Below are 21,193 nucleotides of genomic sequence, written 5' to 3' on the forward strand. Positions count from 1 at the left end.
TGAATCCCCTCTGGCTTACAGCTGCAGAGAGAGACGGAGAGCAGACATATTCTAGATTGGGCAGTGGGATGATGGTGATTGCGTTGCTGCTCAACGAGTCTGGGTTTGCAGGATCAAGGTAATGACCTCTCCCCTGAGGGCCTCATCAAAGGGGCTGAGGTTGCAAGCTGTGAATAAGATGCAGAAGGGGCTCTTATCCAGGCCGAAGCACCAGGTTGCTTTCGGCCATAATAACGTATGGACTTTAAGCAGGAGCCTTGAAGAAACCAGCTGCAGCTAGAAAGAATGCGGCGATTGTAGTGGAGCACGGGGGAAGGAGGCTATGATGAAATGGGCCCTATTTTCCATAATTAGCAAAAGAGAAAGGTGAGAAGGAGCATAATGGGAATTTCTTGACGTTAGGGACCCAGCTTAATCCAATTTCTTAAAAACCTCTGGAACTTTTTTCATCCTAACTTGGGGGTGGGCACTGTGTCTTACTCATTTCTAGAACATCCATCCTCTATGCCTCCCACCAATATACACACGCAGGGGGCTGAGAAGGGGCAGCATCCCTTGGAGGAAGTTAGGGGGAAAGATGAAGTCGAGGCAGCCCTGTCTGGACCGGGTTCCACTTGGAGACCTGCCAAGCTGCTCACCTGGGCCAGGCATGGAGGGTGGGGAAGCCTCTGGGGGAGGGACAGTCCATACAGAAAATAAATTACTGCAAGGGAAGGGGCAAATATTTAGGACTTGTCCTGCATTCGAGTATGATTTAAAGTGTGGAGCCGCAGACTCGGAACATGAGCGCCTGAGGGACCTCAGAGGAGCATGTTTTTTTTTTTTTTCTTTTTCTTTTTTGAGACGGAGTCTCACTCTGTCGCCCAAGCTGGAGTGCAGTGGCACAATCTCGCCTCACTGCAACCTCCGCCTCCCCGGCTCAAGCGATTCTCCCACCTCAGCCTCCCAGTAGCTGGGATTATAGGCGCGCGCCACTATGCCTGGCTAATTTTTTTGTATTTTAGTAGAGACGGGGGTTTCACCATGTTACCCAGGATGGTTTCGAACTCCTGAGCTCAGACAATAATCCGCCCGCCTCGGCCTTCCAAAGTACTGGGATTACAGGCGTGAGCCACCGCGCCCGGCCATCTTATCCACCTCCTCGGTTTACAGATGAGGGAGCTGAGAAGGCACCTGGAAAGGGCATACAACAAACGGGAGCCGACTATGTTCTCACCTGGGCTCACTCACGATGGGAATGAGCCCAGCCTGGGGACGTTTGTGCCCGTTAGACCGTAGAGGAGAGCGACACCATGCACACGGCCCATGGCTCTTCCGTGTTGGGACCCCACGAGACTCCTCCACCGAGGAAAATCACCCCAGGAAGAGGGCCAGGCGCAAGACTGGGACCAGCTGTTACTCCCACCAGCCACTAGGTGGCACCGATGCGTCTGTCTCTGAGGAGGAGGTGCATTTTCAAACGTGGAGGGGCTTCTGGGAGATGTCCAGGTGCTCCGCCCTTCCTCCCTGTTTCTCAGGGGCCGCCTCCCGAGGGTGGAAATGGCTGGGCCGCGCACCCTGATGGAGAACAGATGGCGGGGGCGGGGCTGCTGCCTCTTCCTTCCCCCGCCCCCACACAAACACTGTGAACCCTCCTCCCTAAACCCGAGGTTGGGCAAGGGGGCCGCAGGACCCATCGACGCCACGCGGGCCCATCCCGGGCTTGAACCCTTCCCCTCTCCCATGACTGCTTCCTAGTTCCTTGGGCCATTCTTCTCCTTGGCTGTTCCTCCTGAGGCCCAGCCAGGAGGGCGTGTGCTATGTTCACCCTGGAACAGGAGGGGGCCCCCTGCGCATCCTTGTGACCTGCTGGCTAGATGCAGGCCCCTGCGGGAGCCCTGACCCTGCACCCTACCTCCGTCATTCCCTCGCTCCTCCTGCCCGGAGACCCGGGCCAGCAGGGCCAGGGCGATGTCTGGTGCCGGGGAACCGTGCGGCGGAGCAGCAGCTTTGCCAGAAGGGATCCTTGGCCCAGGAGAACTGGGTTTCTTGGCCTCTTTGAGCCAGAGCTGCCGAAGATGGAGGAGTCCCCAGGGGGACTTTCTGAACCTTACCTCCGGGCTGTTTGCTCGGCCAGGACCAAGATCAGATAGTCCACGGCCCAGATGTACCCAGGAGTGGCGGGTGGGGGAGGAGAGAGAAGGGGACACCAAGTCTTTAGACACATCTGTGTTTCTGGAGCAAAGGGAAACCACAGAAGGCCAGGAGTTTGGGTGTGCACTGGGTGTCTTTCAACTGGGTGGGACCAAACTGAGCCCTTGGAAGTCTCGCTCCTGAGGCTGCAGAAGAATAGATGGCTTTTCCCTGCCTCGAGGGTGGGATAAGAGAGGCAAAGCTGGGAGAAAGAAAGGGAGAGAGAGAAAACGAATGGCGGGCACAGGCGCCTGGGCCCCAGCCTTCAAGTGCGGTCAGAGCAGATCCCGTGGCGGAGTAGGGCCTAGATGACCACGGACTGCAGGAGGCGGAAGCACATCATGAGGTCCAGCGGAATGGGCGGCTTCAGGTAGTTTCCATCCAGCCGCAGGTAGCGCAGGTGTGGCACGTTCTCCAGGTCCGAGGAGAAGTCATGGAACGCCACTAGGTCGTTGGGGCAAATCTGGGTTCCGTTGATTTCTATGGAAAAAGAAGACGAGAAATCAGCAGGGAGTGGAGGCTGGCGGCCAAGATGAGGAAGGGGAAGGGGGAAGACACCCGAGAGCAAGGACTGTAGACTTCTCTCTGAAACTGGCTAGCTTTGGGAATGTGTGATCATAGATGAGCTGCCTTGACCTCCAGGCTCAGTTGACTCATTTGTAAAATGAATTAAGTTGGAATTGATCAACAACTGTTATTGCAAGTTCACTCTAGAGAATTGGAAGTAAATTTTGAACTGGGCCTTCAAGAATAGGTAGAGTTACAACAGGTGGAGACCTGGGGGATGGTGTTCTGATAGAGGAATCTGTTTGAATGAAGTTGTGGAGGCCAAAATTCTGCTTGTGGGCGAATCTGGGAATAGTAATAGTGCAATGTGATGTACTAAGGAGAGTAAGCTGGGAAGGTAGTTAGGCTTTCAAACAGTCTTTCACTAAGAGGCTTTTAATCTCTGGTCTGAGGAACGGCAGTGAACAGGACTGTCTTTGTGAGAGCGATGTTATTAATAGGATACTTGAACCATGGTATCCTGGAGTGTTAAATCTAGAAGGGCCCTTAGAGATCCTTATGTTCAGGTTTATGCTGTACAAAGATAATCTGGCTACAGTGTGGAGAAGCAATGGAGTAAGGTGAGATCTGAAGGCAGCAGGTGGATGTGAAAATTACTCTGCAGGTTTTCCTTTGAATTGGATGTGAGACATGAGGATGGGCAAAAGATGGTAAGTGAAATAGGGATGACAGGAAGAGGAAAGAGGGTCTGGGGAGAGCTCCGGAACCCCAGGGACACGATGAGCCTACTGATTCTGAAGGGTCCATGGCCTGAGATTCCATTTCCTCCATCACAACTTGTTAGATGCCTGTGGCACCAGGCATGCCAGCATTTAAATGAACTGTTTTATTCTCCCTAAGCCTTGCCTCACTTATCATTTATGGAGGAGCAGGAAGAGGAAGAGTAGGCATCATCTTCATTGTAATTGTCTTCCTCTTCCTTTTCCTCCTCTTTCTTCTTTGCCATTGGAGTAGCAGAAGGGCCCTGACACAGGGGTTTTCTCTTATGAGCTTGAGGCTGTGGCCTAGCCACCCTCATGCTGAGTTCTTCAATCTGTGAAATGGTAAGAGTGGTGCCTGCCCTGTAATCAGGGGAGAGAATGTTGGCAAAGGCATTTTGTAAGCTGTTTAAGGACAGTACCAGTGGCAGCATTACGGTCATTGTGAAGAACATAATCGTCACACTGACCTAGGCCCCACTCAGCCCATTCTGTCTGTGAAAGGCACAGGAGACAGGCTGGATGGGGTGGGCTCATGTGGGTGAGGTGTGAGTTCTCTGACTTCAACCTTAGAAGGCTGGGATATCCTCCAGCAACCTGTTCTTCCATAATCTGGTAGAGACCTATCAGCCATTTATTAATCAACGTATCCTTTCTGTCTGTATTTTGGCCTCATAGCTTCCTGGGGGTAATGTGTTTTATTTTAGTGTGCTGTTTCCAGGGTAAAATTAGACAGTCTTCCCCTTTTCCCATTTTTTTTTTGTAAGATTAAAAAAAAAATTCTCCCCTACTTCTTGAAATTATCCCAAATGAGTGAACAGATCTATTCGCCCATTGTTGGTATTGGTAGAGTCACCAACAATCTCCCTCTCATTCTTTGGTTTGGAACCTAAGGATCCCCAAATATCGTTCTAGGGGTCCTTCTCTTTTCCCTCAATCCCTGTCTTCCCTTCTGCTGCTGCATCCCTTGTGTGAATGTAGGCTGATTTTGTTCAAGGACCAGAAAACATTATTTCACTTCTAAACCTTTCTGCTAATGCTCTGCTCAGAGCTGTAATTTTTGATTGAAGCAAAACTGCAACTTCCAACCTCCTCTCCTGGGCTGCAATTGATACTCCAAGTCCAGAACCCTGTACATGTCACTTAGACAAACTCTCCCTTAAGTGCACCTAAACATCGCACTCTTCAAGATAGATTCAGAAAGCACCAGCATACAGACCTTCTTTTCCTGACTGCCACATTTTTACCAGTTGCATACCCTGAATCAAAACCCAGGCTCAGGCTTGGGAAAAAGCATCCTCCCACAGGGGCAGGTTTCTGCAGAGGGCAGGCCCAGGACATTTCAAGATAGGTATTTAAATGTCTCTGTTCTGTTTTTAGCAGAATGTCCAGGAGTATATTCCATGTCTACCTTACCTATAGATCCAGTTGCCAAGGAACTGGAGCTGAGGAAGAATGGAGGAAGAAAACCTATGACCCTCCAAGTATGGTATTCTGGGCACTTTCTCCATGTTAAACTATTACATCCTCATATCACCTTTTGATAGAAGGTATTATTACCATTCTCACCTTACAGATGAGAAAACTTCCCAGACTGGTCAAATATCTTTTCAAGGTCACCCAGATAGCAAGTGGCAAGGCCATAAATTGAAGTCCAGTGTCAAAGTGGATGCTTTTTATACTACCCCACCCTGAGTCTCCCTAGAGAGGGTGGACGTGCTACACAAGCCAACCTCCTTGCCTTCGGCCCCGCCCTGGCCCACCCCACTCACTCTCGATGCTATTGTTGTTGAGGTACAGGTGTTCCAGCCTGTTGTTGATGGCGGGCACACTGCTGATCCTGTTGTGAGACAGGTGGAGCACGAGCAGGTTGGAGATATTAAAGGAGTTCTTGGGGAGTCCCCTGTCTGTCAGCTTGTTGTAGTTAAGCCGAATGAAGGCAAGATTGGGAAAGCTCTTGAAGTATCCGTTAGGGATGGTCTCAATCTTGTTACTGTCCAGGTAGAGCTGGTGAATGGCGGTGGGGACCCTGGGTGGCATCTTTCTCAGGATGTTGTGGGCCAGATTGAGCTGCATGAGGTTCTTGAGGCCCTGGAAGGTGTCGGGCTTGAAGACGCCATCGCTCAGCCTGTTGTGCTGGAGATCCAGGAGCAGCAGGTTCTCCAGCTTGCTGAAGACACCAGGCGGGATTCTGGAGATGTGGTTCTGGCTCAGCCTCAGCTGCTCCAGGTTCTGGGGCAGGGCCGAGGGGACCTCTTCCAACTGGTTCTTCTCCATGTAGAGGAACACCAGGCCGGGCAGTTTCTCCAGCACCCTCTGGTCTATCTTGCGGATTCGGTTGTTGTCCAGGTTAATCCATCGCAGTCCTGTGGCATTCTGGAAGGACTCCACCGGGAGCTCAGTGATGAAGTTGTTCTGGAGATAGAGGTAATGGATCCGGGGCGGGATGACAGGGACCTTTCGCAGGTTGCGGCTATCACAGTAGAGGGCAGATGGGAAATCAGGGGGGCAGTAGCATTCGCGGGGACAGTCAGGGAAGATAGATGGAGGGCCTGGAGGGAGGGGAGGAGGCAGGTCTGTTGGCTCTGCTGGTTCATGAGGCTGAGGAAAGCTGGGTGTGGGCCTGGGCCTGGGCCTGGGTCTGCGCCCGGGCCCAGTCCCAGGTCTTGGTCGTCTTGTTGGCTGGCCTTGGGCCACTGAGGCCAAGATGAGAAGTGGGAGGAGCCAGCAGAGGGGTGACCTCATGATCCAGGTGATGCACCTGCAGGGAGAAGACACATGAGGTCATTATCCTTGGGCCCTCAGTAACTAGTTGTCATGTTTTTGAAGCCAGAGTTGGGCAGAACTAGAGCTCTAGGGAAGATGGGCAGAGCTCAGGGAGCTGTAGAAGCATCTCCTTGTTTGCCTGTACCCAGCAGGTAAGGGAATAACAAGGGCTTGAGGCTCTGGATTCCCTGGCCATTGGCTTAGCCACTCGATGTGTTGAGCCTGCTCTGAAGAGGGCAGGGGGCATGCTGGTAGAAAGCACATTGGGGTCCGGGCACAGTGGCTCACACCTGTAATCCAGCACTTTGGGAGGCTGAGGTGGGTAGATCATGAGGTCAGGAGATCGAGACCATCCTGGCTAACATGGTGAAACCCTGTCTCTACTAAAAATACAAAAGATTGGCCAGGCGTGGTGGCGGGTGCCTGTAGTCCCAGCTACTTGGGAGGCTGAGGCAGGAGAATGGCGTGAACCCGGGAGGCGGAGTTTGCAGTGAGCCGAGATCGCACCACTGCACTCCAGCCTGGGCGACAGAGTGAGACTCCGTCTCAAAAAAAAAAAAAAAAAAAAAAAAAGGCACATTGGGGCTGGTGGGACGGTGGCATACACGCCTGTAATCCCAGCACTTTGGGAGGCCAAGGCGGGTGGATCACTTCAGGTCAGGAGTTTGAGATCAGCCTGACCAACATGGAGAAACCCCATCTCTACTAAATACAAAAAATTAGCAGGGTGTGGTGGTGGACACCTGTAATCTCAGCTACTTGGGAGGCTGAGGCAGGAGAATCGCTTGAACCCAGGAGGAGGAGGTTGCAGTGAGCTGAGATTGCACCAATGCACTCCAGCCTGGGCAACAAGAGCAAAACTCTGTCTCAAAAAAAAAAAAAAAAAAAAAAGAAGGAAAGAAAGAAAGCACATTGGATTCTGAGTCAGGACTTGTCAGAGAAGACCCTTAACCACTCTGGCCCTCAGTCCTCCCATTCACAACATCAGAAAATCATTAGTGTCTTCATGAGAGGGATGTTAGGATGTATGAACCATAGAGTCCTATTTAAATCCAGAAAGGTCCTTAAAGATCCCATAACATAGTGGTTTTCCAACTCTGCCTTCATTTCTGTGGAACACCCCTGTGGGGAGGAGACTAAGGAGATGGCCCTGGGGTACCCTGAACCCATCCCTGTGCCAACCTCGGCAGCTCTCTTTAAAAAAACCTATTCTATATATTGAGGTTTAGCCAAAGCATTCATTTGTTGGGGGCGGGGGAAGACACGTTTCTTTGCTAAAAATGGCTTGAAATCCACCAATCAACTCCAGACCCCACCGTTTACAAAAACTGAGGACTGGAGGGAAGAAGTGGCTTGCCAAGGCCAAGATGCTGTTTAACAGCAGACCCAGGACAAGAACCAAGGCCTCCTCCCTTCCAGAGGAGAGCTAGTGGGATCTTGGGAAGGGAGGGAAGTGCTGCTGACACCTTTGCATCCACCCTGGCTCACAGATGCTCTGGGCCTTCCCACCCATCTCCCTACTCCCGGCACTTGGCTCAGAGAACACTGGTCTTTGCCATTGGGAGATATGCCAAGAACGTCTCCCCAGATGTGGAGGCTCCCAGGAAAATAAACAGGGAAGAGATTGAAAGATGAGGAGAAAACACTTTCCTTTCTTTTGATCACATATTGCTGCTCCCATATCCTTTGGAGCTGATGGTATTGAGGTGGGATATCAAGAAGAACCTGCTGCTAGCCTCAGTGACATTGAAATATGGAGCTGAAGGATGTTGTGGTGTTGCCTTCCTTCCCATTGGCCCCAATGACCCTCCAGATAGGGCCATGTGGTTTAAGTTGAGTTGAAACTGGGGAAATAACAACAGACTCATGGCTGCAAACAGAAGGAGGCAGCTCCCACAGGCATTCCCCTGGCCTAGGCTAGGAAGGGTCCCCGGAGGGGATGCCCTGTACCTTCCCCTCTCCAAGGATATAATTCCTATGACACCCCCAGCCAGGATCCCTGTTCCCACATTGCTTCAACTGGCCCTCTTTGCCTCTTCCTCAAAATTGGGGTGTCCCTTCCACTACCTCGAGGTCTGGACACACTGAGGATGCAGGCTTCTCTGAGATAGGGTGGGCTGGAGTATGTCCCCAGCTTGCGTCTGGACCCTGTGATCACTGTGCTGATTCAGACACTCTGCCTCTCCCACCTTCCCTTTGAACCCATGTCAGCTTAGACTTTGCTTGCTTGACCTAGTGCCTGGCTCCTTGCTGGCTTTGATCAAAGAAAGACAACAGAAGCCACTCACCAGCTGCTAAATTCTAGGACAGATGCTCAGGAGAAGCTGAATGTGACAAGAAACTGGAAAGAGAAGCGCTTAGCCATGGATGGGTAGAGGGTGTCTCACCACAGCTTATGTGCATGGACACACACACACATGCCCTTGACCCCCCAGTCTGCACACTCTCACACACACACACCTCTTCAGGTCCCATGCACATAAGCAAACTCACTCACTTATCCTCTGTGTGCGTATATAAGCCCATATGCAGTACACTGAGTATTGGAAGGAAAGAAGGAAGGTGGAAGGGAAGGAGGGCAGAGACTGTCCTTCTCCACCTCCCTCTAAGGTGGTCTCTTCCAAGGCAGGCCTCTCCAAGAGGTCTGGAAGGCCATTTTCCCTGGCCTCCTATCACAAAGGACCTTGCAGTTAGGTTTTTGGCTTGATCTCCTGTTAAGGATATAACATTGTCAGAGATACATTGCAAGGATTAAAAAGAGAAGGCATTAATTGCAAAACTTTAAGCTTGAGTCTTGTTGGCTGAACCCCACTTCACTTGTAATTGGTGAATTATGAATTAACATTGTGTAAGTTCTGTAATTTTCTGGAAAACAGAACAGTCATCTTGCATATAAATTAAGGGGGTGGTTAAAGCATTAGTATTCTAAAACAAACATTTCTAAAAGCCTCAATTTTTGTGACCCTGATTTTAAAAAAAATTATTTTCTAATCACCCAGAAGCCTAGAAATGAGCTAGAAATCTTTCATACTGTGAGAAGCCCTGTCCCAAGGAGACTCCCAGCACTGGCAGGAGTTTTTCTATATCACTTCATTGCCTTTGTCACCAAAAGCATATGCCAGGGACTGGGCACCAATTTGCCCAGGGCTTCCAGCAAAAGCAGTGAGGCACTGTGGCTGTGACCTGTGCTGGGGGGCGGGGGGGGATGGATTTCCTTGGCTCAGTGCCAGGGCAGCCCTAGTCTTCATCGTCAGGGGTGAGAGGAACAGGCAGGTTACTCACAGCTCCACCCAGCAGGCTGGCTGCGTGCGCCTTCTCATCCACAGTAAACACAGGCCTTCCTCATCCCCATATGCAGCACCAGACCCTTTGGGAACTTATCTTTTCACTAGTCCTCTGACCCATTTACATTCCAAACCTCTGGGCCTAGCCAAGCTCTCCCAGAGCCAACAGGAGGTTCCCCAGGAAATGTTCCCAGGAGCAAGTTATGTGGGGAAGCTGAGCCTGCTCTCCTCCCCTTCCCTCAGCCCCAGGGCTGAATCAGAGCCATTCCAAGTGCAGGGATGCTTCTCTCTTAAGGAAATAGCATTCATTTCTAAGGCTTTTCTCATGGGGTGATGCCCCTTCCTGCTGGCGCTTTGCCATGAGGCAGGATGAGAAGTTCTGACAGCTGACAGCACAGCCATTCTCTCTGGCAGTGCTCCATGATGTCCTAGGTCTCTGAAACCAGAATCTGTGTGACAGACTGAGGGTACCTGGACTCCATGGGTAGTCGTAGTCCCTCCTACAAAGCCTCAGACCCACACTCTATGCTCCTGCCTTCTAGAAACTTCTGTCCAATCATAAGATTCCTTAGGATGGGTCCATGTGTGTGTTTTTAAATTTTTCTTATGCTTTCACAAGTGCACCTCTCCACCCACAGCTTTCTACTGGGCTCTGCTCATTGCTCAATCAGTGAAGGTTTGTTGACCACCTACAACAGCCAACTGCATGCAGTTCTGCTCTCCACCATCGGTTCTGGAAAAGCTGCTGCTTCATGGAAGAGAAAGGCAATTGCTTTGCCCAGCCCAACATTCACTCTCCACATTAAAGAACGTTTCCTAAGAGAATCTTATTTTTTTTTCTTTTTTCACTTTAAACAAAAATGAGATGGGGGTCTCACTATATTGCTCAGGCTGGTCTTGAACTCCTAAGCTCAAGCGATCCTCCCATCTCGGCCTTTCAAATTGCTGAGATTACAGGTGTGAGCCACTGCACCCAGCCTCTAAGAGAGTTTTGAATTCTAATTTCAATTCCAACTACTGTGGATCTGGGCTTGACTCCTGGCTCTGACTCTCCAACCCGGGCTCCTCATCTGTGTGAGGATCAAACGAGATCATGCATTTGAAGCCATGTTATAAAGTGCAAAATCTCTGCAAGTGGCAGAGGCTTACTTACTCATTTATTTGTTTATAAAGAGCAGATTCTCTAGAGAGACGCCTTGATTTTTTTTTTTTTTTTTTTGGTGATACAGGGTCTCCCTTTGTTGATCAGGCTACAGTGCAGTAGTGCAATCACAGCTCACTGCAGCTTTAACCTCCCTGGGCTCAGGTGATCCTCCCATCTCAGCGTCCTGAGTAGCTGGTACTACAGGTATGCGCTACCACACCCAGGTAATTTTTGTCTTTTTCGTAGAGATGGGGTTTTACCATGTTGCCCAGGCTGGTCTCGAACCCCTGAGCTCAAGTGATCTGCCCACCTCAGTCTCCCAAAGTGCTGGGATTACAGGCATGAGCCACAGCGCCCCACGGACTCCTTGATTTTTAAAGTGAGATAGCCCCCTTCCCTATCTCTCTCATTAATTTAATGTTAAAACCCAGGAGTGGTGGAATGTTTCTGCTCGGGACAGGGATGGGTGGAAGTCCTGATGGGTTGGTCAAGTCATTAGGAGCAGCTATTTAAGGCTAATTGGCTTTGTATGGAGAGGTTGAGGTTGGGCTGGGAATGAGGTTGGGTTTGTCTCCCAGGGCTAGGCAGGGTTAGCAGCAGGGTTACGCTGCACTCTGAGCTGGCATTCTTCTTACTTGTCAGATCTCCTGTCTAATTGGTCACCCCTAAGCCTCCATGCACTGACCCAGAGCTACCCTGCAGTGGAGAATGGGGCTGCTTCTGACCCAGCGCTGTGCCTGTGAACATCGGAACACCCCTCTCTCTTTTTTCCCTTCTTTCTGTTCTCAACCTAGGTGTCCGAAAGCCATCCTGCTCTCTTTATCTCTTCCTGTAGTCCAGAACGGTGTTGGAAGCAGGGAGAATCAAGCAGTCTTGGCCAATTTATGAGCAGAGTTAGTAAAGGAGTGAGCCTGAGGCCCTTTCAAGGCCCCCATTAGGGCTGATGTGGTCCTGAGATAACAAAGGAGCCTTATGGGGGCATGATGACTTCAAGATGCCCCTTTCTAGGAAGGTGAAACAATACAAGGATGAGCTTGCCTGGGGCAGTGGGAGGAGAGCCTGTGGTGCATACTAGTTAGGAGAGAAGATTCTCGCCCCTCCACCACTACCTAGTGATGCGAACCCTGTTCTGGGCCTCAGTTTTCTTATCTGTAAAATGGGAATAAAAAAACTTCCCTATACCTGTATTCCTTACCCAGTTGTCAGAAGCAAGTGTGGTTAGCAGCTTTAAAATGCACTACAGATCAAAAAGTGCTAAAAATAAAAATAACACTATTATGGAGAGACCATCTGTCTCCCCAGTGTCTACCACAAGGCAAAGTGTAAACAGAATGAAGATTTTCTGGCCTCAGGCCACTAGTTTAGAAGAGAAAGTTTTCCATTCTGAGCGGTGGGGAAGAAACCAGGGTGAGATGACTCTTCTCTGACAGCCTGCCACCTACCATATCCTCTGCCCCATTCCCCCAGCATCTCCAAGCCTTGAAGAAAGTCTGGAAGAGTGTGTCTGATGCCTTGAGTGGTTATAGATCTGAGACCCAACCCTGCAGTTCTTCATTCAGATGCTTAGCTGGGTAGGCTTAGGCAAAGCATTTGCTTTTCTGCTCTATAAAATGGGGATACTAACACCTTCTTTTCTGTTTTGTGGGTTAAATGAGTTAATACATGCAAAGTGAGTGTTTTGTAAATGTTAAGTTCTTGTTGATATTATTTCAAAGTAATGGGGTCTCCTTCCCTCCAGCCTGGCTAGAGGGCAGCCCCTATGCTCTGCTCGAAGGCAGGGATCTTCCACACAGAGCAACTTCCTCCCCTTTGTGGCTTGTGAGATCACACTTGGGTCTCAGAAACAACTAACTGAGGAGACTCTGGAAGTCCCCAGCACCTAGGGAAAGCTTGTTCTGTCTTTCTAATTCACCAACTTCTCACCGATGCTTTCTGCAACAGGTGAGGGGACACTGGCCAGAGAAGGTGCCAGTCCGCCCTCCTCAGCGGGCCATGGAGTTCCACTGCGATTTGTGACTTCTCCCAGCCTTTTGCACCCAGCTTTTTGCCCCTTCCAGTCTTGAAATGCTTCACTCACATGCCCAATAAATGGGATTGCCCACTAGGGAGGTGGAGGGGGCATGAAGAAAGTGTTCAGCCCACCCTCTGTGAGAGCCCAGACAGGTGGCTGCTGGGAAGGAGGAGCAGGGACCTAGAAGGGTCAGGGGAAGGGCCCAGCACATGCTCCTGGGGTCCTGGGGCAGGCAGATTAGCAGGTGAGGGGAAACAGAAGCTCTATGGAGCCATCTTGGGGGAACTTTCTTACTGGAATGTTCCTCTGTGGTATACATGGCTGCTTGTGCTTGCAAGGAGAGAGGGAGACAGCTCTTCCCTGTTTACTCCCACTCCCCAAAAAAGAGATGGCCTATTTGGGACACTCTGGTGCTCCTTTTCCAGGACACAGTCCTGCCCAGCTAACACTGCCAGAGTCTTGGGCTTAAAAATTACAGCAAAGCTCTCTCTCGGGCCCCTGATTCTCAAGTCCTGGTGGACCGTCAGAATCTCCTGAAGTATTAAAACAAGATTCCTGGGTCTTGATTCAGTAGATCTGCAGTGAGAGCCGACATCTGTATTTTCAGTAAGCCCTCCACACTCCTCCCTCTCCTGCCCTTAGGTGACTGTGAAGATCAGCTGTGTGGGACCCTTGATCTCCCTACACCCCGCCTGCCTTGGGACAGACCCTCTCTATTAATAGAGAGGAATGAGCAGGGGAGCAGGAGAGGGGCTGCCCTTCAGTTTTCCCCTCCCCAACTGCTTAAGGAACTGCTGCCTTTTTTTTCTCCTCTGCCACAGGACATTTTGCCAACCTGAATGGTTGGAATAATTTCAGAACGGCTTTAAAGAAAAATATTTTTCTGGCTGCCTGCAGGAAAAAAAAATAAAAAATGAACTGTTCCCAGAGCTGGGAATTAGGACCTTCAAGGATTGGGAACTGGGTCGCTTTCTTTCTTTCTTTCCAAAAGCCAAGTGGTTTGGACCAGTGAGACAGAAATTCAAAGCTGCTAAGAAGACACTGTGCAGGTTGGAAAAAGCCATTTTTCTCTCCCTCCTACCCAGTGAAGCCCTAAATAATGAAGAAACCCTTCCAGCTCCTGCTCTTGCTTATCTCCTCCCTATTCGGCCTGGACTTGGGATGCAAGATTTTCTTCTGGCTCTGCCATCTCAGTGGGAAAACGTACTTTGTCTTTGCTCTTACAGCTAGGGAGGTGTGTGTGAGAGGGCGAGAGACAAGATGCAGGGAACATGTGTGCATGTGTGTGTGTGTGTGTCTGCTGGTATCTGGTGACAATGTGGTCTAGCTCTGCATGTCAGATGCAGAGGGCAGAGGTGAATGGACAGGATATCTTCATTTTGTATGGTCGTGTGGGGTGGTGGTAGTGAAAGTGCAGCCTCCGTGTGATGTGTTTGACTTCCACAATGTGTGACAATACACAAAAGGTGCAAAGAAATGGGTTCTGGAGTCCAGTTTCTATGGAAACACCTGATCTGTAGAAACACTTTGTGCAGCGTGGCTCTCTGTGCTACAACAAACATCTGTAGCAGGAAAGCTTAACTTTTGCAGCAAGTAAATATAGGGGTACAGAGTGATGAAAAGAAGAGGAAGAGGCTATAGGAAAGAAATTAGGAAGACTAAATTTGAACTCATTTGAGAGGAGAAAGAGGTGGGAGGAAGGAAGGAGTGAGAAGATAGAGACTAGATCAATAAATGGACAGATCAGGAGGAAACTTACTGGATGAAAGATTCTTCCCAGTCTCCTGCCCATCTCCCGACTGGGCTTACCTGAACACACCTGCCTCTCCTCTCAGCTCTGAGTTTAGTCCTCCTCTTCCACCCCCTCCCTTCGGCGGAGCTGTGGCAGCAGAGAGCCAGCTAGAAGATCTGATCTCCCAGTGGTGTGTGCGTGCTTGTGTTTGCCTGACTTTTCTTCCACCAGATCCTATTGGGGTGGGGAGGTTAGCTTAGGGGGAGGGAGGGGCAGATCATAGGGAGGGAGGGGAGGAGAGGAGGGAGGAGGGAGGGAGGGGAGGGGAGGAGAGAGGGAGGGAGCTTGGGAAAGGAGGAATGACAATAAAGTCTTTATTTGGCAGCCAAAACTCCCAAAGACTTCATCCACACACCATTCCCACTAACAGACTCATTTTTAATAACATTTCCTTCTGCTGCTGCCGCTTCTGGAGAGGGGTTGTTTGACCCATGTTTGGAAAACAAGCCAAATTAACAGAGGGAAAAGGCATGAAAAGCAACTTCTGTGTAAGCCAGGACTGGATGGCTGGGTCCAGCACTAGCCTGTTTAATTCCTCCTAACAATCGCCTTGCCTTCTGGGGCCGTTGCTCTGTAGTGTTAAATTCCTAAATCAGTGAGGGGTTTGGGATGCTTCCTCTGAGCAGTGACAGTCTTTCCCTAAGTTATCTTCTCCAGGAGGTTGCAAAGGGAGTGGAGTCTCAGGCTGGCATAGGAGATAACTTCAGTTTGGCTGCCAGAGCTGTTCTGAGAACCAGAGAGGGAGAAGCCTGGCTTGAGTTGCACAGCAAAGTTAAGGCAGAATTAACATTTAATGTAAGACCTAAAGTCACTGTTCCTAGCTCATGTGGACAATGTAGTGGCTTCTTTCAGCTTCTCCATATCACTCTTAGGTGAGATTTAGGGGCTGTGTGGTCATCACACAAAGTGATGGGAAATCCAAATTTCCCCTGTGCACATCAACACCCCAGAAGACCCAGTCAAGTAACACCATTACCTCTAACAATCCTCTAACAATGCCCCTCAGTTAAGAAAGCACAACATACTTGCAGGTAAGTAGATGCCCATCAAAATTTCCTGCCATGGCCAGGCATGGTGGCTCACGCCTGTAATCCCAGCACTGTGGGAGGCAGAGGCAGGTGGATCACCTGAGGTCAGGAGTTTTTGAGACCAACCTGGCCAACATGGTGAAACCCTGTCTCTACTAAAAATACAAAAAAATTAGCGGGGCGTGGTGGCGGGCACCTGTAGTCCCAGCTACTAGGGAGGCTGAGGCAGGAGAATTGCTTGAACCCGGGAGGCAAAGCTTGCAGTGAGCCAAGATCGTGCCACTGCACTCCAGCCTCGGCAACAAGAGCGTGACTCTGTCTCAAAAAAAAAAAAAAAAAAAAAAAAAAAATCCTGCCATCCCAGCTGACTACTTAGAAAATGCAATGTAATTTTCTTCTCTATCATTGGTTCCATGGAGAGCTGCAGAGCCCCATGACAGGGGACTGCCTGCCTGCCCTCCCCAATATGGGATAGAGGACAGAACATTAAAATTAGGGTCTGCAGCCCCGGGCTCAGCCACTCACAAGCTATGTGGTCTTAGGTGAATCACTTGATCGTGAGGACCCTCAGTTTCCTCATTTACAAAATGTGGATAATATTGACCTCACAGTGTTGGGAAGATTAAATATTGTAAATGTGAGAGCACTTTATAAACTGGGAAGATTTAGGGTTTAGGAAAGGGATTGTGGTGAATGGTAATCAGCCTAAGAAAAGGAGAAGGAAAAATAAAACCCAGACCTTTCTCCAACCCCCTTCCACCCCAGATCTCACGGCTTCACACCCTGCTGGTGAGGTCTTGCTGGAAGACAGCACGGCTCCTCTCCAGGTTCACATTAACCGTGGCTCTGCCAGGCTGCTCATGTGCTTCATTTCTCATCCAGATGGGATATGGCGTCTTCTGCAGGGCAGGAACATCAGACCCCAGATTTGCTTGTTCCCTTGGTATGGTGGGTGGTATATGATAGAGGGCAAAAAATACTGGCTGGGCACGGAGACTTATGTCTGTAATCCCAGCACTATGGGAGATGAAGGCAGAAGATCAATTGAGCCCAGGAGTTCGAGACCAGCCTGGGCCATATGGGGGGACCCCGTTTGTACAAATAATTTAAAAATTAGCTGGGTGTGGTGGTGTGCACCTGAGGTCCCAGTACTTAGGAGACTGAGGTGAGAGGATTGCTTGAGGCCAGGAGACCAAGGCTGCAATGAGCTATGATTATGCCAATGCCCTCCAGCCTGGGTCACAGAGCAAGACCCTGTCTCAAAAGATAATAAGGTGAGCAAAGTACAGTGAGGTGCAGGGAGGATGGGTAGAGTGTCTGTGGAGATAGACAGACTGGAAGGAGTGTGGAGTATGGGCAGGGGTAGGGGTGTCACCTATATCCATTTGTATGACAGCCATCCAAATCCCAAGAGTCTATGCTCTTGGGAATGGATGGCCAACTTCCAAGCCCTGCCTAAGCCAGTTATCTCCCTTCCTCCCTCTCCTATCTCCCGCATCCCACGCTATGCAGAGAGAATTGGAAAGAAGTATAGACATGGCCAGCAGGATATTCAGGAGTGTCCAGAATAGAGTTTGCTAATCTGTGGCTTGTGGACCTAATATGGCTTGAGTACCTAATTTTTTTTGACAGCACATTCATTTTTTAAAAGTTTTGTGGAAATTTTAAAACATATACATATTTACACAGGATGGTATTAATATCCCCATTATCTAATACCTAGCTTCAACAATTACCGACTCATGGCCAATCTTGTTTCTTCTGTGTTCCCCACTCCCACAAACCCTACTGGTATATTTTGAAGCATTGGTTAAAAAAAAAAAAAAGGATTTGAACACCTTTAGGCAGGACAAGCACTTCCCAGTTCAACACAGTCGCCATCCTGGGAGACAGGGGTTCAGGTTCTTGGGACCTGGCTTTGCCCCGTTGCATGCTGTGTGACCTTGAAGATGTCCCTCTCCCTCTCTCACCTCAGTTTGCCATTTATAAAACATGAGGTTGTACCAAATGACCTCTCAGTGCTCTTCCAACAATACTGTGAAGAGAGAGTATAAGGTTTGGGGTTAGGAAACCTGGATTAAGATGTCAACTCTGCTGTTCTCTAGCTACCTGGTGAGCAGGTCTCAGCACACGAGCCTTGGTTTTCTCATCTGCCCCATCTCCCTCCCAGGGTATACCCAAGATAAGATGAGGATCATTGGCAGGAATGGCAGGGGAGTATTTTGTGATTCACTGGCCTCATGCACCCTGGGACTACATGGATCCTCCAGGAAGAGCCTCCTCTACTCTCCTAGAGTCTCGGGGACACCAGTGGTGTGTCTTCAACCCAGGGGAGTTATTTATCTCTTGCTGGTGTAGCCAGAGGACAGTCAAATGCACATGATGTGAATGCTGGGGCATATGGTGAGAAGTCCAGATGTGCACATTGCTGCTGCTACTGCTGCCTGCTCCTAGGAGAGGGCTAGGGGCAGCATGGTTAGGAGACAGAATGCAGGGAGGGCCAGGCAGCAGAGGGAGGGGGCTCTCCAAGTTGGTGGGTTTCAGCTGTATTTGCAGAGTCGAGACCTGCCCACACTTCCCATCCAGACTGAAATCCATCTGGGGGTCTTACCATTTCTTTGACCCTCACAGTAATTGCTTCCTTGGTTACAAGCAGTGAGTGCTTAAAGCAAGAAAAGAAAGGACACAATTGTGTAATACTCTTTCCATAGAAGTACAGGAGGGAGCTACTCAAGCTTGCCACCTCCCCCGTGGTGGTCCTGAGACTTTGCCGGGAAGGAGCAGTGTGGGCCTGAAGAGTTTGGCTCAAACTGCTCAGTGGTCATCAGGACCCACAGAGGCTGGCCCTGGATGGACCCTCACCCTATACTAATTGAGGCTCCCAGTCCAGGGTGGGTGGGGTCTGGGCAAATGCGTAACAGGGGAGAAGCTGTGTGAGTCCTGTGGCAGCCTGTCCCACCCTCCAGCCTGGGGAGCCTGGGTTGCCTGGGGTGAGTGGGCCCCTGCTGGGCAGAGACAGCATCCTGTTCATCATGGTATAACCCACAGCACCCACCAACGGCTTGGCACACCCTGGGTTCTCAGTAGGGGTCTGTTTCATTGAATTTAAGAGGGTTGAACAAGGAGATTCTCTGTCACCCTCTTTTTTTAAAAAAAGGTTATTATTTTTTGAATAGGTAATACATTCTCTTGATTGAAAATCTAAGAGATATAAGAGCTTACACAGGGAAAAAGTCTTTTCCCTTGCCTGTCCCCTCATCACTCACTTTCCCCCAGAAGACCATGCACCAGTTTCTTGTGTCCTCACAGATTTATTTAATGCACATACTAGTAACAAGCAGCTATGCACTTTTATTTTCACTTAGTGGTACAGGTATATTTTGAAGATGATCATATTGGTACTTTTGGTGATTCCTTCTCTGCCCCCACCCCCCAATATTTATTTATTTGAGCAGTCTCTCTTGGTGAATATTTGGGCTCCTCTTTTTTTTTTTTTTGTTTGTGACAGAGTCTCCCTCTTGTCGCTAGGCTGGTGTGCAGTGGTGCAATCTCAGCTCACTGCAATCTCCGCCTCCCGGGTTCAAGTGATTCTCCTGTCTCAGCCTCCCGAGTAGCTGGGATTACAGGCGCCCGCCACCAAACCCGGCTAATTTTTGTATTTTTAGTAGAGAAGGGGTTTCACCATGTTGGTCAGGCTGGTCTTGGTCTCGAACTCCTGACCTCAGGTAATCCTCCCGCCTTGGCCTCCCAAAGTGCTGGGATTACAGGAGTGAGCCACCTCACCCAGCCTGGGATCCTCATTTTTTTTTTTTTGAGATGGAGTCTCGCTCTGTCGCCCAGGCTGGAGTGCAGTGGCGCAATCTCGGCTCACTGTGAGCTCCGCCTCCTGGGTTCACACCATTCTCCTGCCTCAGCCTCCCGAGTAGCTGGGACTACAGATGCCCACCACCACTCCCGGCTAATTTTTTGTATTTTTTAGTAGAGACGGGGTTTCACTGTGTTAGCCAGGATGGAGACCTCCTCATTTTTAAGGTAGGCAGTGCTGGAGTTGGAGTCTCACAAACTTGGTTGCAGGCCTGGCTCTGCCTCCTCTCCATGCTAATGGGGTGGCCTTGGGCTATGCAGCCCTTCCTGAGCCTCAGTTTTCTCCTTTTATGTGTCAGGTATTCAAGGCTCAGTAGTGACAGAAATACACCTTTATCCTATCATTTCACTTCTCTAATTTCTGGATCCAAGTGCTCATTTCACCGGGATGGTGAAATACTCCATCTCAGTCCTTGGTACCCGTGGGGGGCCACCCAGCAGCTTGAGGCAGGTTTATGCAGTGGCAGCTCCAATGGGGATGGAGGGTGTCTGTGGGGAGGGGACGTACATGGCTTTTGGCTGATGCTGCTGTGGGACACACCCCCCATCCCACCGGGCCCCTTCTGGCCGAGCAGCCCTCTGACACTTCCTAGGCTACATGTAGGGGACAAGAACTTTCTGCAGGAACTTGCCTCTCTGGAAACGTGCTGGCTGCCTGGCACTCTGCCAGGGGCAGGCTCTCTGATTCCCTCTCTCAGGGCTCTCATTCTCCTCCAGATCAACTCCTTTTACATGCACATTAAAGCCAGGGGCCCTTTTCTTTTCTGGGGAAAGAAGTTTCCATGTTCCCCTTTCTTCTGGCCAAGACACTGTGTCTATGCCCAGAAGCCCCCAAGAACCTAGGCTTATGGAAAATGAAGCCAAAGGCACATGCAGGCGGCTTCTGCTTCCTGCCTCCCCACAGATCTGATCTACTTGTTTCAATGAGAGGAAGGGACAGGGCAAAGGCAGCGGCGGAAGAAATAAAATTTATCTGTCGACCACACAGTGAGCACAGCTGGACTGGAGAACCCCTAAATCCCTCTGTGCGAATTGTCCGTGATCCTGTTGAGGGATTGTCAGCTTGTGGACCATCTGAGCAGTCCTGCAGAGAGAGGGCTGTTGACACCTGGTGGGAATGAGGATGCTGATACACGAGTGCTATAGACATGGCTTTTAGGCCTAAGTGAAAAGGCTACACCATCAGCTGGTGTTAGCAGATGGCACTAGCCCGGGGCTGCTCAGTAAGCACTGCCCTGGGCTTCCCTAGGTCTCCCAGAAGCCAGGCTCGCGTGAGTGGTGACGGCATTTTGTCTTCCAAGGTGAGGTCCTCCTAGGTTCTGGGATCTCCCAATCACATCATCCTGAAACCCCAGCCTAATTTAATTTTATGTTGTAAAATTCACAAGTCACAGCAAGTCACAAGCACCTGGATCAAATATCCAGGTTCCAGGTATCATCCTGAGCAAGCTTCCAAATGCCATCCTGCTCCATGTAATAGATTATTGGGTAATGACACTGCCTCATACAGGCACAGTCCCATTGCATCCTGTGACGATGGCCAGTCTGTGGACATGTGTGGTCAGTTATGATGCATGTCACAAGGTCTAGGAGGGCAGGAGCAAGGCAGCCCTGCCAGGGGCCCCCACACATGACCTTGGGGGTCCCCACATCCATTTGTGCACCAAGCAACGTCTCTAAATTGAATAACAGTAACAATAATAAAGCCTCTTGAGAATTATTATAGGCAAAACACCCTTCTTAGCCCACTGCGTGTACCAGCTCCTTGGTCCTCACATAGCTCAGTGAGGCAGGGACTGCTATAATACTCATTTAACGGCTGAGAGACTGAGGCACAGACAGTTTACATTCCAAAGGTCACAAATCC

The 21,193-nt window shown here is 50.0% G+C and overlaps 1 protein-coding gene across 2 annotated transcripts; it reads right to left on the reverse strand.

Annotated features, from left to right (window-relative positions):
• Window positions 1-2,193: 2,193 nt before the first annotated feature.
• On the reverse strand, window positions 2,194-14,612 carry PRELP (proline and arginine rich end leucine rich repeat protein). Of its 2 annotated transcripts, none has more exons than XM_002809579.5 (3): window positions 14,452-14,612; window positions 5,210-6,198; window positions 2,194-2,652 (listed from the first exon to the last, which is right to left on the reverse strand). In XM_002809579.5, exons 2-3 carry the CDS (start codon window positions 6,180-6,182, stop codon window positions 2,477-2,479), a joined length of 1,149 nt encoding a protein of 382 aa, XP_002809625.2. In that variant the 5' UTR covers window positions 6,183-6,198; window positions 14,452-14,612; the 3' UTR covers window positions 2,194-2,476. The 2 variants fall into 2 exon arrangements, with proteins under 2 accessions (XP_002809625.2, XP_054378665.1); XM_054522690.2 differs by lacking the exon at window positions 14,452-14,612 and adding an exon at window positions 9,486-9,695.
• Between the last annotated feature and the right edge of the window lie 6,581 nt (window positions 14,613-21,193).

The sequence above is a fragment of the Pongo abelii genome, chromosome 1, assembly GCF_028885655.2.
Source record: "Pongo abelii isolate AG06213 chromosome 1, NHGRI_mPonAbe1-v2.0_pri, whole genome shotgun sequence".
In the NCBI taxonomy this organism is placed as follows: Eukaryota; Metazoa; Chordata; class Mammalia; order Primates; family Hominidae; genus Pongo; species Pongo abelii.

What these genes read in the sequence shown, in the direction of transcription:
- PRELP (XM_054522690.2), bottom strand. Translation starts at nt 9,523, where the DNA reads ATGAGAAGGCGCACGCAGCCAGCCTGCTGGGTGGAGCT. An exon ending in CCAGCCTGCTGGGTGGAGCT is followed by an intron (nt 6,199 to 9,485) that starts GTGAGTAACCTG and finishes TTCTCCCTGCAG; the next exon opens with GTGCATCACCTGGATCATGA. An exon ending in CAACAACAATAGCATCGAGA is followed by an intron (nt 2,653 to 5,209) that starts GTGAGTGGGGTG and finishes CTTTTTCCATAG; the next exon opens with AAATCAACGGAACCCAGATT.